A 19,688-nucleotide genomic window follows, 5' to 3' on the forward strand; every position below is an offset into this window, starting at 1 on the left:
CACGAATATGTAATAAAAATGGGGATTCCTATTTTAAAAAACGCAGTTGATATCTGTTTGACCTATGGCGGCGCCATCTAGCGGGCCAACCTTAGCGCCATCTGGTTTCCCCCTTCAAGCTAGACGAGTTTCGTCCTTTGTAGTTTTTTCGTTTGATGCTTATTTCGTGAGATATTTGGCCTGGTCACTATCAATGGACCACCCTGTATATCATGAAAAGACAGAATGAAATGAAAGTATACTGAAAACAAAGTAAAAAAATTGAGAGTTTACTTAATGTTACACATCTTAATAAAGAAAACGTAAAGGAGAAACTTTCAACTATGTCCAGTTAGGAATTATAAGGAATGGCTTGAAAAGGCTATGAAAACGCCAGTCATGGTAACTGCGGCAGGTAAAACAGCCTGAACCCGCCTGCCATGCACAACTTCCTAACCTCCCAATGTATTTCAGTTTCATATTATCACCCTAGCACCAAGACATAGATCTCAGTTTCTTCTGCGTCAACGGTATTGACACCTGTTGTATCCTGTTTAGTGATTTCCAACGCCACAACACAATTAGTCAGATCTGAAATATTTGTAAAGTGAACAGAAAGAGTTTCATTATACCTGTTTATTGTCATTAACACTTACACTGATGAGCGAAAGCACTGTATTCACTTGCTTAATAGCATGTTAGCCTAATGTGTCACCCGATCGCGTCCCGCACGTATTCCACCAGATTCATATCAGGCCAATTTACTGGCCGACACATCAACGTAAGTATACTATCGTGCGCCTAAAATCAATGCTGCACGGTTCTGGCCTTGTAAAGCAGACGGTTATGCTAGAAGATGCCATTGCCATAGGGAAAAAAATCACGCAATAATGTTCACGCAGCCTACAGTTGCCATAGTGGCTTCAGTTATTACCACAGCTCCCATGGAAGCCCAAATGAATATCCCCAATACCACAATACCTCACTGGCCTACGCCCGTGGCGCGATTCAGCTTTCGAGCAGCCGTTCGCGTAGTTGACAGCGTATCCGGACGCTGCCATCGACCTGGTAAGTAAGAAACGTGATTATCGGAAAAGTCGACACGTTTCCATTGACCCTCGGTCCAATCTCGGTAATCCCGACCTCTCTGAAGTAATGATTAACGATATCTTTGAGGCAACATCGGAAGACGTGGGAGTCGTTTGGTGCAGAACTCGTTTTTGTATGTCCATTCTTTTTGCAGGAGGTCTTTAGGGCGACGGCCGTTTACCATTGTGACAAAATAAAAACCCTTCAGTCGTCCATATGATTTGATTTTATATTGTTGCAACCAGTTTGAGCTCTTCAGTGCGCCATCTTCAGGATGTAGTTGATACGGAACGGGTTGATACGATCCCTATATATATCGTATGTGTTGCGATACTGCCTACTGACTCTAAGTCAGTTGGCAGTTGATGGTTGGAGTGCTGACACATAGGTTTTCAGATTATCTGCGTATACAGTTATGCTGGGAACTGATGTTACATATATAGGGATCGTATCAACCTGTTCCGCATCAACTACATCCTGAAGATGGCGCACTGAAGCGCCGAAACTGGTTGCAACAAAATAAAATAAAATCATAAGGACGGCTGTAGGTGTTTTATTTTGTCAAGTACTCGTGGTTCCACCGTAATTCAACAACTTTCCGAGGCTGCTCGTCACGATCGCACACGAACAGCCAACCAGCTTCGGCGTTTCCGAGGTGCACGTTCTCAGGCGCGATCTGCTCTTTGCTAAAGACGCTTACGTCAGTGGATTTCCCCATTCTCAACGAGTGCAGTCGCTAGAATGTTTCCCTGTTCGTCTCTGCTCCGCTCATGTACTTTCCTTATTGTGTCAAGTACTACAGTGCTACCAGGCGACATTCAGCGTCTAGGTGTCCAAAGTTTGTGACGTTTTTGCTCATCAGTGTGTAATGCAGAAGAACGAGTAACAGAACATAGCGTTTTCCATTACTTCCACATATCATCTCCATCCCACCTTCACCTACTCTCCTACCGGTGAAACGGAGGGCTAGACTTTAACGTCCCGTTAATGAAGATGTTCAAAATGGTCCAAATGGCTCTGAGCACTATGAGACTTAACATCTGAGGTCATCAGTCCCCTAGAACTTAGAACTACTTAAACCTAACTAACCTAAAGACATCACACACATCCATGCCCGAGGCAGGATTCGAAACTGCGACCGTAGCGAACGCGCGGTTCCAGACTGAAGCGCCTAGAACCGCTCGGCCTACGATGATGTCATTACAGACGGAGTACAAGCTCGGCTTTTGCCTTTTCAAAGAAACCATTCCGACATTCGTCTTTACCGATTTCGAGTAACCACGCGAAATAAATATAATGAGGTGTGCGGCTCGCTTCGATTTCTCGATTGTCGTTACCATTGTGTGGCCTTCTTTGAAGTTGGAATGTGGTTTCCAAACAGTAAGGGCTCTGAGGAAGCACCGAGGTGTGAAGAAAGTGACCACGGAGCACTGTTCTGTTAGCTGGAGAAGCCGTGAGCCCGCTGGGGCAGGCAGGTGTTTCGGGCGGCCGGCGAAGTTGTATGCAAGGAAAGCAACGGTGACTGAGTTGCCTCCGATCTTTGTGCCTGCCGGACTATGTCTCAGGAAGTAAGTTTATGAGTGACATTCTCAAACGTGGAATTGCGGCCATCCACTGCTAGGTACGATCGGCTGGTACCTGTTGTCAGAAAAAGAAAAAAAAAACTGGTGAGCAATTTGAGGCTTTGGTTTACATTTGTCGACTGTTGGTATCTTGTTGTGGAGGTGCTGACTGAACCTCACGTCAGAGAATCAAAACTTTCACCTTTTATATGCAATTATTATCGTGTATTGGACCGCAAGGCATTCTACCGTGAGATATCAAAGACTGTGCCTATTCTGAATTTTACTATGTCCGAGTAAATTTGGGAGTTGAAATTTCTATTCTGTTTGTTTAATTCGTCTTGCGTCTTATTATGGATTATTTTTAAGAGTCTGGAAATTTGTACATTCTTCCAATTGTGTAAGCACCTTTAAGTAAGCATATCGATTAAACTTCCTGGTCGTTTGTTATATCGTAAGTTCATGGTTGTCAGTAAGCTAGGACGTATGAGCTTGATTTCAATTCGGACTTCTAGGGTTCTAATAATCTAACTGCTGTTAGCTACAGGCCGAATTATTCTAATTGCTTATTAACAGCCACTGTTCCCTGAAAGTTCGCCGAAGCTGTAATTGTAATTTTGACGCTAATTCGCTAAATATTTAGGTCGAAATTTTAAGCCAGTCACTGTCTGGCACGTTATGAAACTATCTCTTGAATTCTTAATACTTAAGTCAATATTATTGTGGTTACTGACAAATTTTAAAAGGCCTTCTGTAGGATTACACCCTATCAGTTGCACCTGGTGATCCTACTATCACGTTCCTCTCTGCTTAGTGTGTTAATTGTCCTGTAATTACGTAATTTAACCTTAGTTTTAGTTCTTTTTACAGGTTTCGGTATTGGTCTGCCTGGTCTGCTCGGTTGTTGACTTGCCTTGCCCGCACGAACTCGGCCGTTCCATCATTTCCGGAAAGCTGTGTCAGCGTCCTACCTGATTGCAATGTCACTATGGCTTCACACGGGTCTTGGCCAAACAGTCCATTTCCTTAAGCGTCCTAATATTTTTGTATCTCATTTAATGTTAATTTTAAACGTGACTATTTTTACTAAGTGCCTTCATTCGGTTGTTTTTTTAGAGTTGAAGTTTTCATTTGTTGATGTAGCTAGCAACTGATTTAAATCAAAGTTTTTAAGATTCTGTATTTTGTTTGTTTTTACATATATTAAATTCATTAACTTAACAGTTGTAAATAAATGATAATTTCAAGAAGAAGCGTCTGCCATTTATCAGAAATAATCCAAATAACTGTAGTAAGATGTTGTGGAAATAATTCGTCACTGTCACCTGAATGATTCAGTAAGCTACAGTGGTGTAATGTCTTGCCACACTTTGCTGCGTGTTTTATTAAATAAAGTATTGTCTTTGTTTGAACTGTGCATGATGCTGTTGCTGTTACCCCCTTGGGTCTGCCATCCAATCCCTCGGCCGAGTATGCTGAATCTTAATGTAGTTGGTTAAGAGAATGCAATGCATTCTCACATAGATCCAGTGTCTTACAACTGCACCACATGGTTCGATAATTCAAAGTTGAACACAACGATTCGTCAACAATTTATTTAGTTAATGTGAGCAACACTGATGCGCATTTTCCGTTTCGGAAAGACTTATTCTTAAAATTACTGGCACAGACTTTTCGATACGTGTGAAGGAGCAGATTAGTATCAATTACATCCTTCTAACAAAGTGATAACGACAGTAACAATCGATCTCTCACGATGGAATCGAAATGACGTAAAAAGTGTACTGGCTAACAACCTTCAGTCACATACCACACAGTAGCACCCATAGTGCTGCAGAACTGCCGTGGGACAGATATCGATGTTCAATCTAGTCACATACCACAATAGTATTTTCTCACCTCATTTTCGTTCTAGATTTATACCACATATTCGGGTCCCATTTTCGTGTAACACCGTTTTCTTTCAAAATATGTTTGCACTTTCATTATTTTCGTCAAAGTTTAGTTTCATAGTACTGTGTAACTTCGTTCGGTCACTTCCTGTGGTACCTACAGTCTATATTGACCTCGACGTCGACGGGACGTTCAACCTATTTTTCCTTCCCTCCTTCCTTCTTCCAGCGGTGCCGGAAATACAGTACCCCTACAGTATTTTTTCCTGCAAAACAAGCTATACATATACTACGTTCAGTTGGGATTTCTCGTTGCGTTCCAAAGTAATGTTTATATGTCACCCATTCCCTCCCCTACCCCATCGCTATCCCTAGCAGTAGTAGGAGCATCCTAGTCCTTCAGTATTTTCTTCCAGGTAGTAAGTGATCCTTATATCAAGTTAGGCTGAAATTTCTCGAGACATTCAAGATCCACGCCGAAAACCAAAAAAATGGTTCAAATGGCTCTGAGCACTATGGGACTTAACATCTATGGTCATCAGTCCCCTAGAACGTAGAACTACTTAAACCTAACTAACCTAAGGACAGCACACAACACCCAGTCATCACGAGGCAGAGAAAATCCCTGACCCCGCCGGGAATCGAACCCGGGAACCCGGGCGTGGGAAGCGAGAACGCTACCACACGACCACGAGCTGCGGACGCTCCGAAAAACCATACACACGTAATTTTTATATAGTTATGTAGATTGTGCGAAGGTCTACCGCGTTGCAGTCACAACCTCTAATCGTCATGGGACATAATCAAAAGTAGCCTGTATTCGTTCTCCATCCACAGGCATCGTAATTTAGTCATCAGAGCGTCAGCAGTGATTTCTGATCGACTGACATGAATAAGTTGCCTATCAACTATATTCTAGAAATGTTCGTTGTATCTTTTCCATCTTTGACAACCTAGCTGCCAACAGATATGGCTAAATCATATTGCACAGTACTCCTGAGTTTTATGCATTGATCATATTATTGCCTCCAGCAAACAATGTTTATCTGTTTCTTGTCGCATATGCTAAGTAGAAATATTCGCCTTACAGCCCTTTCAATCTCAAATATCTGTAGACATAGATACAATAAGAGCCTTATGATCACTCATTACGTCGCCGATGTTAACTGTCCCTAAAAGTCTGTACCTGTTACTGACGACAATCTCCCACGAATCCCTGCCCCTCGCATCTGTTTGAATCATCTGAGTCTCCCACTCAACACTTTTAAGGTAAAATCTCTTGCTATTAGCAAAGTATGGGTCGGCAATTCAAGCTCGGTGTTGCCATGTCTATTCTGAAGCATTCTTCATCTACAGGTTTTGAAACAGATGAGCTGTAAAAGCATCCGCCTACCGTTTTCATGCATTCAGTGGAATAGCTACACTATTTATAGCTTTGTTTCTGTGAGAAGATGGTGTCTCCTACACATAGCGCTCACCTGTTTACGTAGGCGCACCTGAAAATGTATTAATCTGATTATTAATCTGATATATTGACATGGAGCTTCTCACTGGCTACAGGAAGGACCGAAAGACGATGAAGCGTGCAAAATAGGCGCGTTTCCGTATGCACCAAAATTTACGATGGCACCTCTGTATTTGCATTATACGGCTTAATTTTGGTTTCGCTGGACAAGGTACCTGAGGTCATAATTTTTACATCAAGAAGTACTGTTTTGGAAGGTTAGTAATCCATTGTTCTGCCGCCAGCTTTCAATGGTTGTGAATATCAAACCATAGGCCCGACGATATCAAATCTCAAACACCGCGTCTGGCTTCTGAGCACTGACTTTCAGATCGACTTTACTTGTGATCTGATTTTCTTATTCACCTCAGCGTCTATCACTGATAGGGCTGCGATTTCATCTGCATATGTCACCACAAGAATTCTCTCACCCTAATTGCCAACTTTCCCATCTCCATTCAGTTCTTGAATGATATTTCGAAACTCTATTAAAGGTCTTAACGAAATTGCATCACCGTGTCATTAAACAGTAAACTCGCTTTAAATATCTCCCTATATTTCACCTTTGCTCTTTTCCTTATGGTGCAGCTCTCAACACGACTCTTTCATTTCCTTGGTATTCCACATCCCGTCGGTATTATACAGGCTTAGCCTGTAGGCACTGTGTTGAACTGGACAAAACAATTGCGGACAAAACTGCCTTTTTTTCGGAACACTGTACCTGGACTAACGCCAACTCTGCGCGAATGACCAGGGCGCATCTAAATGTGTTTCCAAAATGCTTCACATACCGCCCCTATGTTTTATGGTCATTAAGGTACACACGTCGCGCGAGCTGAGGGCTATACACAACGGCTGTTTGCACTTAATTATATGTATAACTGTACTAACATAAGGCATGAGATCTCCGTAGAATTTGGCGATCATTCTGTTCAGCACTTAATCACAATAAAGTCCTCATCACGCTACGACAAAATCCTTATCACAGAAACAATTTATTTGACATCATTTAATGCATTTCAGTACGTTAACCGCCATCAGAATATGTGGTACATCGAGGTAACAAACAAACCGCACGTAGTGCTTAAGTGAGAATAGAACATTGTAAAGGAAATGTGTTAATAAACACAAAATAAGACATTAAGAAGTCCTGTCTGCACGAACACTCTCAGAAAAATGCGACATGTAACTAGATAGTCCAGCCAGCGCGGTGCACGAATTTTAACTGTCTTTGTGTGCCACGATGTTCAGAAAAGAATGCACAGCGTACTCAAAATTGCAATATGAGATTAAACTCGCCAACAGTGACAGTACAGAATTGTAATAAAAATACCACTCTGAATAAGGTGCATGAAATGAGCTTTTCAACAAACAAAGAAGTAAAGGAAACTTACGTTCAGAAAAAGAGCTCTCAACCAAAGTGCAGGTACAAGTTATGCGTCAAAGAATATTGCAGACAATTGAAGATAAATACTTAATGTCCATAAAAGACATTGCCCTTCATGAGGATCACAGTTAACGACTTAAACACGTACATTTTTTTCAAACGCGTATTTGCAGTGCCGGGAGTTAATAACGTGGCAACTGCAACTACAAACTTATCGTCGAAAGATAAGCATTGCAACTTTCAGCAGAAGATGGTTACGAAATTGTGCCTACGTAGCTGGGGCTATGCGTACGCTGGAGACGGCGGAATAACGTGGTCTCACCTGCCGAGCGGCACCTTGAACGCGACACGCAGATCGAAGCAGAGCCGGCGCTCGATACTCGCTGCTGTCTTGTTTGTTCAAGTGCTTTGGCCTTCACATTCAGTCACCTCAACTCGGCCGGGGTCATCACGTCTCCTTTATGTCCGCCGAATTACAGAGGTGTGTGGCTATGCAGCTCAAGCGGTATACCAGCCAATTCCCTCTCGTGGCTGAATGACAAAAACATTTACCTAACTTGATACATTCCTTTGCCACACGAGTGTGTGATATTTACAGCTGTTATCCACTATTGAAGCATCACTTGATGCACTAAATGTACTCTTCACATACAATGTTCTGTATTTACAGAAGTACGAGGGCAGTTCAATAAGTAATGCAACACATTTTTTTTCTCGGCCAATTTTGGTTGAAAAAACCGGAAATTTCTTGTGGAATATTTTCAAACATTCCCGCTTCGTCTCGTATAGTTTCATTGACTTCCGACACGTGGCAGCGCTGTACGGAGCTGTTAAAATGGCGTCTGTAACGGATGTGCGTTGCAAACAACGGGCAGTGATCGAGTTTCTTTTGGCGGAAAACCAGGGCATCTCAGATATTCATAGGCGCTTGCAGAATGTCTACGTTGATCTGGCAGTGGACAAAAGCACGGTGAGTCGTTGGGCAAAGCGTGTGTCATCATCGCCGCAAGGTCAAGCAAGACTGATCTCCCGCGTGCGGGCCGGCCGTGCACAGCTGTGACTCCTGCAATGGCGGAGCGTGCGAACACACTCGTTCGAGATGATCGACGGATCACCATCAAACAACTCAGTGCTCAACTTGACATCTCTGTTGGTAGTGCTGTCACAATTGTTCACCAGTTGAGATATTCAAAGGTTTGTTCCCGCTGGGTCCCTCGTTGTCTAACCGAACACCATAAAGAGCAAAGGAGAACCATCTGTGCAGAATTGCTTGCTCGTCATATGGCTGAGGGTGACAATTTCTTGTCGAAGATTGTTACAGGTGATGAAACATGGGTTCATCACTTCGAACCTGAAACAAAACGGCAATCAATGGAGTAGCGCCACACCCACTCCCCTACCAAGAAAAAGTTTAAAGCCATACCCTCAGCCGGTAAAGTCTTGGTTACAGTCTTCTGGGACGCTGAAGGGGTTATTCTGTTCGATGTCCTTCCCCATGGTCAAACGATCAACTTTGAAGTGTATTGTGCTACTATTCAGAAATTGAAGAAACGACTTCAGCGTGTTCGTAGGCACAAAAATCTGAACGAACTTCTCCTTCTTCATGACAACGCAAGACCTCACACAAGTCTTCGCACCCGAGAGGAGCTCACAAAACTTCAGTGGACTGTTCTTCCTCATGCACCCTACAGCCCCGATCTCGCACCGTCGGATTTCCATTTGTTTGGCCCAATGAAGGACGCAATCCGTGGGAGGCACTACGCGGATGATGAAGAAGTTATTGATGCAGTACGACGTTGGCTCCGACATCGACCAGTGGAGTGGTACCGTGCAGGCAAACAGACCCTCATTTCAAGGTGGCGTAAGGCCGTAGCATTGAATGGAGATTACGTAGAAAAATAGTGTTGTGTAGCTAAAAGATTGGGGAATAACCTGGTGTATTTCAATGCTGAATAAAACAACCCCTGTTTCAGAAAAAAAATGTGTTGCATTACTTATTGAACTGCCCTCGTACATTTCCATTTAAGACTTTAATATCTCTCTTGAATATCTCTCGATGATGCTCACCGATTCAGCTGACGTCACGAACTATGTCAGAGCGCTTCCTAGCTCAGCTCTATATTGACCTCCGTGCAAGGGCCTGCTCTGCTGAGAGAGAGGACGCATCTTCTTCAGCCTCTCCCATTCGTTTGCTGCAGACTGCAGCGAGACATGTCTGTGGTATCAATGCGCGGTGCCCACTTTGGTGTAGCGCTATGACCTCTGGACGATACCACAGAACTGATATCAGATGGTCGTGTGGCCTTCCACGGCTGACTTGTCATGGCAATAGCCTAGTGTGTATTTGCTAGTCGGTTGTATGGAACCAGCACAGCAAAATGGGTCGTCATGACATGTAGCAGGAAGCTACTACCGTGTTTGGACGTGCTCATAAACACAACTTGAATGCAGTTATCGCACTTGTTGGAGTCAACGCGTCCTGTCCAGCATGTCTGCAACACGACGTAAGAACAGTGGTCAAAAGAACATCCTAACTGACAGTGTCCGAACTTCAGTGCTACGCATTGGCGACAGTAATCGGTTTCGAACTCTGCATGAATTGCTGCTGTCAGTAGATGCTGGTCTTTCTCAACCGGTTTCCAAGCGAACGTCGCGAATGGCACTGCATTCAGTGAACATTTAGAGTATTTAGCAAAGGCCATTGCTCATAGTAGTACATAAGCAGTACATAACCTGAACGGTAATTGACTGAAAGCGAAGACTGGCGACTTCGAATAGTATTTTTTTTTCAAGTGAAGCAAAGCGTGGCGTCAACGAACGCCACAATGAGGCATCTAATCCGCTGTGTATGTTCGGGGAGGGGGGAGGGTGTATATCAGTCCGGAAGTGGTTCTGTGATGTCTCTTTTGCTCCCCAACTATGTCAGGTTGCCGTGAACATAAATGAGAATGCCGCTTCTTTGAACATTCTCAGTGATAAAGTGTTATCCTTTCTTGTATATCTTTATGATGGGTATGATGTGGAGACACTCGACTACCAAAAAAGACAACAGCCGTTTCCACAGGGCTGCATACGCTGACAAACGCTAATACGCCCTATACCAGCTCGACTGGTCGCTATGTCTTCCCGTTCTTAATTCCATAGAAAACATCTAGAGCTATGTGGAACAGATGATGTAACGTCCCGGTAATTTGGTAGACCTGGGAATCCGTGCGAAGCCTTCGCATTTTTATAGTTTTAAAAAATGATAGTATATGGAATAAGTGTAATGCTTGCTATAAGGGAAGTTACGGGAATGGAGCCAAAACATTTGAAAAATGAATGAAACGACGTGAAATGATAACCACGAATTTGTAATACAGCCTTGTAGATACATTTCCAGACACACAATTTTGAACAAAATTCTTTACAGAGCATTATAATACCTCGATGTAAAGCCTATTTGACGTAATCTTCGTGTGCTTTTAGTTTTTCATTTTCTTTAAGGTATACAAAAACGTTGATTTAGTTACCCTTGAGAAGGCTGCATACAGTTGTCCGTGAGTGAAGATAGGATTTGGTAAATACACTCCTGCTCTTTGTATCGTTTCTCCCTACGACTTGTTTATAGTGATTGCAAATGCCATTGCAATAGTCAACTGTCTTATTGACAACTGAAAAGGCTGCTTGGATCAGATGGTGTTAAGTTTATCTGGGGTATTATTACAGTTCTCCCGGTGTCAACCAGCTGAGCATTAATTGTTAATTTATTGATATCTGTTACAACCAAGCGTGTTCCATTGCCTAACCCTGTTTAGCGTTCATGTTTCTTATCCACACGACACTAGTGTTCTTCTTTAAGTTTATGTGGCGGTGATCCTGACTAATCTAATAAATGTAAGAATACTGTAGGATGTTTCTCGTTTCGGAAAGTATATACGTTTAGGAAAGTCAACTCGTACGACGGACAGAAATATTGAACCACCGCAGTGGTCATGCTTATTATCATGGCAATGCTGTACGCAATTATCCAGTTAATAATTACATTAAATCACGTAAAATGGTATTTGTAATAAGGTAATATGAAAAGGAAGTCTGTTACTCGTTATTAATAATTTAGCTTCGGAAAATATAGATACGATGGCCTCTTGTCTATGGTAGTTAAAGGTCCACAAATACTAGGTATCAGCGCAAAATCGATATGCAGTGTCAGAAGCCGGTTAAAAAACCTTTCTCACGGCACCTCATTCATGCCTGTACGATTAGTGTGCGTTGAGATGTTGACAGCGTCTAATAATCAATGAGTGGCTTCAGCACGATGTGACATACCAAGTGGTATAATTTCAGTGTGGGTTGTAATTATCGTCAGCGAAACTTGATAGGTATGCTAATGCGTTAATGTGGAACCAATTCACATCGAAAAAAATTAATTCCAAATTTAGCTACCAGGTGCAAATCTGGCGCTGTATAGCATCTCTTCGACGTCTCCATTGCCCATATTGAACAAATTGTGTAAGTGGCAGTTAACAATGCCTGTCTCACTTGTTCGACCTTTTATGCCCACGTCCCGTTCCTAATTCTTTACATATGTAAACATTTCTATACATCTTGTGTCCATTAACAGCGCCAGATTTGTACCTGGTGGCCAAAATTGGAACTAATTTTTCCAGCCTAAATCGGCTGCGCATTATGTCATTAAAATATCCACCAAGTTTCGTTTCCATACGAGAATTACAGCCAACAGTGCACCTATGTGAGTAGCTCCACTTTATATCCATTCGGTACCTGACGAATCTAGAGGACTCTGTTCTTGCCCAGCTGAGGCGTTTATCAAGGTCAGAGACTGTGTTATTGGTAGCAGCGTGACGTCTCCTGGAGCTGACCGATTTTTTTTTTGTCCATTGTGCTTACATACACACGCCCATACCCACAGAGTAGCCTTAGTTAACAGCGGCTTGTTTCACTGAATTCGTGGCACATGTCGTAAGAGTGATGAAAATGTTAATACGGTGCAGAAACGTAGTTTCACTTGCTCAGCAGCTCTTTAGGCACGATAGTGCAAGCCTATTGGTGCAGAGTGGGATTTCCAATCCCAATCTGTCCATCCACGTAAAACATTTCTGTTATATTTTCCCCATTAACGTCTTTCCTCTCATAGCGAAAACTTCGTCAAAACTGCAGATAGGTTCTGCTTTTGCTGTAAGTTCTCTGAAGTTCTAGTCTTTCGACACAGTTAGGATGGAAAATTCAAATACCTACTTCCATAGAATTTCATGGTACCTTCAGGAAATTTTTCTTAAGGCGTAAAAAATATTTACCATCGCAGAAGTAATACCGGAAGCGAAAGTCAGCATTCTACGCTGCTAGCCGCTAAAATTAAAACACCAGGAAGGATAGAAAATAATGAAATTTTACGTATTTTCATATACAATATATAAGGAAGAATATATTACAAATTTCTATTTGAGCTGGGAGTATGCTATGATGCCTCTACCGGAAGACACTTTCGCCGACTCACAGCCGAAGATGAGAAGCGGCAGACCTCATGCAGCGATAGCCCAAGACGCGGACACTGGAGTCATTCTGCAACCGCACAGGGCGTTGCTGGGAGGATGCCCTCGCTTCGCTTAGGAATGAAGACCTTCCGAAGAGCATGGTGGACAATGACAAGTGTGCCAAAACTTGTGGACCCCTGTGGACATAAAAGCGTCAAGAACGTACGACGAGCGGAGGGCACTCCATGTGTCGAGTGTTGTTACTAGGCAAACTGCTGCCGCTGCCGCGTCTGTGGAAGCCGTGACAACGGGCGCCGTGCCAGTCCATGGTGCATGAATGCACAGTATGAGTGGATACTTACGTTGATGCAAATAAGTCCGTTTCCTCACTCGTGATACGTAACGTAGTTGTACGATCCTGAACGGCCAAACGAAATATACACTCATGATCAGAAGAAAACAGAACATGTTCAACGACTAGAGCAGGGCTTAACAATTGGCCGGTTTTCAGCGCGAGTACTCGCGACTGCTCAGGCACGTGCTCGCGAGCAGGTGCAAGGTCGCGGAGTAGCGAGGGTGGGGAGGGAGGGGAGGGAGGGGAGATGCGCTGGAAACAGGAAACCTAGCTCATTTTCCTAAATTATCATCCATGCAAGATGTTCACAAAGACTGTGAACGTTATTCACATAGTTTAGTTGATCAGCGCTTTCAAGATCTGACAGCACTAGACAGTGATTTTGATCTGTTCTCTCCATATTCAGCGAATATTTAAGAGATTCGTCCTGAGCTGCAGCAAGAAATTATTGACCTGCAGTGTGACAGAGAATACAGAGACAAATTTCAGAACAAGAAAAACATTTTGGAATTCTACAGACACTTCCCTCAGGATAGATTTCCTCGTTTGCACAAACTGGCGGCTACAATAATATCAATGTTCGGTTCCACGTATGTTTGTGAACAACTGTTCTCTGCAATGAAATGTAACAAGACGCGCCTGAGAAATGCATTGTCTGATCGAAATTTAAACTGCACGCTGCGCCTAAAATGCACAAGAACAATTACTCCGAACATAGACGCAATTGTAAAGGGCACAAAGTACAAGATAACCGAGAATCCCACACTTCAGTGACACCTTTTATTGTGTAACAGTTCACAAATTAATGCGTGTAGGGGCATACACTATGCTAATAAAATTATGTGGCATGTGTACATTCTCCTTTATTTGTTTCATTTGTGGCAGTAATAATTCGTGAGTGATATCTCTGCAGGTGGCCGCGGATTTACATTGATTGGCGGCAACTGTTGTGTGCCCCACGTGACTTTCCCCAATCTCCGCTCTGGTCCGGTAGTGAGGGTAGCGTGCTCGCGCTGCTCCGTGCTCGCGCCTTGCTGCTCACAGCTTGCTCCGCGAGCACGTATGTTGTGAAGCCCTGGACTAGAGAGAGGACGTTCATATTGACGGGACAAGTACAGTAGTATGTTCTGCAGAAATGATCAGCATTGGTACCAGTCGGCCCGCAGGTTCAAGGACAACATCGATATAGCGACACACCACCACCTTTCGGTAAAATGTACCTGTGGCTCCCGTTGTCGCTACAAACCGAAGGTAATGGATCAGTGTTACTTGAGCAGACACGCAGGATGCCTCGCAGACGTATGTGCGAATCGTGGCGCAAAATCAGTGAGTTTGAAAGAAGGCGCATTATTGGCATGAGAGAATGTGATGCATCCATCCAGAAATTGCTGCTCGTGTGTGACGAAGTGTTCCGGCAGTGCAATGGGTGTCTGCACAACGGTTTACGGGAGGTCGTAGAACACGACGAGATCGGTCAAGTTGCACCACCCACACCACCAACCCGAGAAGATCGACACGTCATCCGAATGGCACTGCAAGCCAGATCAGCGTCCTCCTTGGTCCTAGCGCAACAGTGGAAAAGTGTAACACATTGTACACTAGCAGGGATGACAGTCCGTGGCCGTTTATTACGGTATGGGTTAGTGCGCGTCGTCCACTTCTCCGCCTACCTTTAACGAATGTGTCGAAAGATGCTAGACGGCAATGGTGTATGGAACGACGTCACTGGGGACAGGAATAGTATGAGATAGTGTTTTCGTACGAATCCAGATTGTTTGAAAGTAAAGCCCGCATTTTCGTTCGGCGCAGACAGGAGGAGCGGCATCACAGTGGCTGCATTTGCACAAGACATACAGAGCCAACTAAAGGCCTTATGGTGCGGCATGCTATTGGGTACGACCACAAATCACAGTTGGTACGTGTCCAGGACACTGACCAGTATGACCTTCGTGAATGACATCCTTCGACCCGTAACCACACCTTTTCTGCGCAACACCCCAGACAATTTCTCAACAAAACAATGCACGACCACTTGTTGCTACACGAACACATGCCTTCTTCGTGTCACAGGATGTCAGCTTTTTTCCAGGCCCGCCAGACCACCAGACTTGCGCCAGTCGAAAGTGTGTGTCATATGGTTAAATGATGGCTCTGAGCACTATGGGACTCAACATCTGAGGTCATAAGTCCCCTAGAACTTAGAACTACTTAAACCTAACTAACCGAAGGACATCACACACACCCATGCCCGAGGCAGGATTCGAACCTGCGACCGTAGCAGTCCCGCGGTTCCGGACTGCAGCGCCAGAACCGCTAGACCACCGCGGCCGGCGGTTAAATGATGGGTTCAGCGCTGTGACCCAATGCCAAATACCACAGATGACCATTAGAACCAGGTGAATGCAGCATGGATGGCTCTACCATAGGACATCTTTCGTGCCTTATACGCGTCGATGCCATCACGCAAGGAACAAGTTACCAGGGCCCATGGCGGATCCTGTGCCTACTAGGCAACGAGACACATGATGAACCGAGGTGACTGAAATGCTAGTCATTTCTACAGAACATACTAATGTACTTCCCTTTGAATGTAAACGTCCTATCTCCAGTCATCTAAAGTGTTCTGTTTTTTCTGAATATGAGTCTATGTCGTTACTCTAGGCGGCCATTCTGGTTTTTCTAAACAATTAACGTCGCAAATTTAAAGAACTGTCTTTTTTAGCCTTTGATGCTATCTCCTGCAACAGGATATGAGCCGTTATCAAAAAAATTGATACTAAGACCCAGAATATATGAGTCAATGCGGAAGTAAATACTGGCCTTAAAAGCAGGCTTTATATTTCCTTCCTTTCCCTCAGTTGCCACTATTAAACACTGGGATGGTTCCTTCCGTACGATTGCAACCAATTCCTCCCGATATCGCTGATCAACCGAAATTGTGCTCTGAGTTGAAACGACCTCGATATCGACGAGACGTTAAACTCAAACCTCAAAATCTTTAGTTTACTGTTGTGATACTCGACGGGACCACTGCTGTTCACATATTACGCCATGAGTGTTGTGGCTTTTTCCTGTTTATCACAGTTTTCGGATAACTCAGGTTTAGGTATCAGAAAAATGGACGTGAAATCATAGCGAAATAACAACTTATGATGTTCTGTGGTTCTTGTAATTTTAAGGGCGCAAAGATTATTCCATGAAGTTCCGGGATTGCAGCCGGATGATGTCGACTACGTACCACGATATTTCGGCTGCCAACTATTCAGCCATCTTTAGTTGTGTGTTTTTCACTGGAGATTGCTAGTTCACATTGCTAACTTTATATCAAAAATTGTCGTTCATGCTGTGGCTGCCTATGCGCATGCGTCTCCGCGCCAGTTTTTGGTATAAAGTTAGCGAAGTGAACTAGCAATCTCCAGCGTAAAACATTCATCTGTAGAATTGCAGCTTAGAGTTTACTTTATTTTCTAATTCTTTACTAGAGATGATAGATACGAAATTGACTCTTTAGCGTTAGGCTGTAACGTATAGGATTATTATCGTAACTGATTTAGCTTTCAGAACCAGTGAATGTGTGAATTTATACTTCACAGGAATGAAAAGTTGTTCCATAATTACTACACACGTTTCCTGCAAGCCCACGTAGCGTATTACAGAAGTTTGTCTTGAACCACGATAAGAATATTGATTTCTTCATTGATTTCAGTGTACTGCGTGCCGATTTATCGATCACATATGAATCTTAACATGATTATTTTTTCTATGCTCCGTTCCCAAACATATAAAACTTCAGTTTGTACAACGGTAAGTCAAATATAAACCTTAAATGTATGATAACAAAGAAAAAAAGACAAAACTAGCTTGTAATTGGGTATTCTTCCTTCTAAAGTGTACCAGACGTGCAGTAGATTGTCGTGTATGTGTACAAACACCAACACAGCGACACAGTGAAGATGATTGCTTCATTAAATACTTGCTTCAGGTAAGGAAAGCGTTCTGCTACTCTGTTTTGATGCTGTGAAAGCGAGAAAGACACTGAAATTTAGCTTTAAACTGAGGTCTAGTATAACGATGCATGTTCGTGACAGCAGTAAATTTGTTAATGGACTAGGAAATTTGCAAATAGTTTGAAGTCCATGGTCGATGCTTTTAATCTGGGTTATACTACTCGCCATTTAATTCCAGGGAACACTGCAGCCATGGAAGATATTATGTTATTTGAAAACTTCCTAGTGAAAATAGATGCTTCAGCACACCGCAGTGTGCATGGTATGTGTAAGATTCGCAAGTAGATGAATATAGAATCTAAACAGCGTTTGAACTTCGGCGGATAGTTGTAGAAGATGACCTCCTAACAAATATCGCTGGCGAAGGATTCTGGCTACACTCCCAAGAATGGGAGAGCGTGAGATATGTCGCCTTTCTTCATCATCTACCTCAAAGAAATTCTGAGTGTAGTGATCAGCAATAGAGATTAACCTGGCCATTTTAAAGGTAAAAAAGGGGATCGTCAATCAATACATGACGGGCGGGACCACTGTCAATAATACGTCACTCAGGTCTCCTAAAACGATCAACGTTGGCCTTCAATCAAATCGAAATGGAGTAGATTACTGCCTATAGGTCTTCTACTACAGTATGGCAAAGTACGTCCCGATATTGACCTTGCAACAACTGCAACACTGAATCTGAGTGTTTTCCATCATACATACCTTACCTTCTCCCAAGTAATTTACATATGTTTCAATCACTCAAGGAAACATAGGAGACCAAGAAGTTGCGAAACGAAGAGGCGCACATTGTTGCACTGACTTCTAAAACAAGTTCTTGTTAACGGGAAAAAGGCACTTTGTAATCGGTAGCGTAGAGGAGATTATATCGAAAGGAGATGCAGCTTGCAAGGGATAAATGTATTTTTCATTTGGCTCATACTCATTTTTCAACGACTCTTCTTCCTACACTTGCAACAGCAACTTTATCCTACTCCACGATATTCTTTACCTTCCTAGCCAAACGGGACGCAAACATAATGATGTGTATAACAGTTCATCACGTTTTTATCAACAATATAGTCACTATGTAGGAGACACTCTGTTGTTCTAACTATCTTAGTCTTGAAACGGCGGATGAGCAACGTATATACAACGATCTCACGTTGCTGACTGCGTCCTTTATAGCGACGATGTATAAAGGCTCATGTTTCGACCATAAACACTACGCAAATTTTTCAATACGTTTCGCTTCTTAATAGAAATTTCAGAAGGAATATTACTGACGCTCTATTTGTGACTTATAGCCGTAAACAGAACTCTGAATGATGTATAGATCTTTGGGTGATATACGAGTATAAGAGTCCAATCTTTTTTCACTCTTGAGAATTTTAAACAATAGATTACAAAACAATGATAACGTTTTGCTGTGTGTTTCCAGTAAATGATCACAAGTAAATGTCCCTTAATGACCTGTTATGGCCATAAATTACAGGTCTGAATAGTATAAAGTTGAGAAATGGAAGACTGATATCTCAGCAAGACGACATCATAAGGACATGGCAAGACGGTAGGCGAAATTATGCAGGGGCTGAACATGAAACACTTACTTAATGTCGCCTTGCTGACAACTCTTTCATGTTCCGCGATTTTACACGTGTTTTTAGATCCCAGTATAATCATTGATGACCAAAATCGATAACCCATAGATATTTAGTATGCTAATTGACTATCAATAAGGAGATATTTCCTAGAATTCTTAGGTCGATATGTTTTGCATCACACTCAAAAAAAGAGTAATAACGACAATAGCAGTTACATTTGATTCTTTGTCCACGACAGACGATTTGTTGACGGGCTCCACGAGCGTATTACTCGCGAAATTGTCCACAATATTACAAAGTTGTGATAATGGCATACAGCTAAATAAAGACGTAAAGAGGTGAGGTGAGCGACAGAGTTGTTAGTGCAGGTGCAGGTGGGAGTGAAGAGCGTTACCTGCGCGGCAGCAGCGGCAGGCGGCTCCCCAGCAGCCACAGGCGTCGCTCGGACAGCCAGCGCTCCATGCGGCGGCCGCAGGCACACTGCGAGGCGCCGGCGTCCGACGCCCCACGCTAGGCAACCCCCACTACTCCGCCGTCGCACGGGCTGACAGTCGAGGCGCTGTCACCGGCAGCTGCTAGCTTAAACCGAATTTGCTCACCACTCGCTTAACGATATCCCGCCTGTTATGCGTTTAGTATGAGCTCCTAATTGGTCACTGGAGCATATCTCTTGACACTGTGCTGTCTAATACATTTATTTGTTCAATATCGTCGCGTTCAAGTCGGGCTCATCCCGATATACGAACTATTCATGTAACATAAGAATTGTGTTCAGAAAGTGACGGAATTTTGAAGTTTCGCGTGTTGTAGTACTACTATTCGCGCGATTGTTTTTGCTGTGTTGGTAAACAAC

At 43.2% G+C, this 19,688-nt stretch overlaps 1 protein-coding gene across 1 annotated transcript in view; it reads right to left on the reverse strand.

Moving 5' to 3' along the window:
* LOC126159270 (cyclin-dependent kinase-like 1) overlaps nucleotides 1-19,302 on the reverse strand; it is a 242,296-nt gene extending 222,994 nt beyond the window's left edge. The window contains exon 1 of the mRNA XM_049916506.1: nucleotides 19,230-19,302. Within this exon, the coding sequence (XP_049772463.1) occupies nucleotides 19,230-19,297 (68 nt within the window). The 5' untranslated portion in view covers nucleotides 19,298-19,302. The remainder of the gene's footprint in view (nucleotides 1-19,229) is intronic.
* Between the last annotated feature and the right edge of the window lie 386 nt (nucleotides 19,303-19,688).

This window comes from Schistocerca cancellata, chromosome 1, assembly GCF_023864275.1.
Source record: "Schistocerca cancellata isolate TAMUIC-IGC-003103 chromosome 1, iqSchCanc2.1, whole genome shotgun sequence".
Taxonomy (NCBI): domain Eukaryota; kingdom Metazoa; phylum Arthropoda; class Insecta; order Orthoptera; family Acrididae; genus Schistocerca; species Schistocerca cancellata.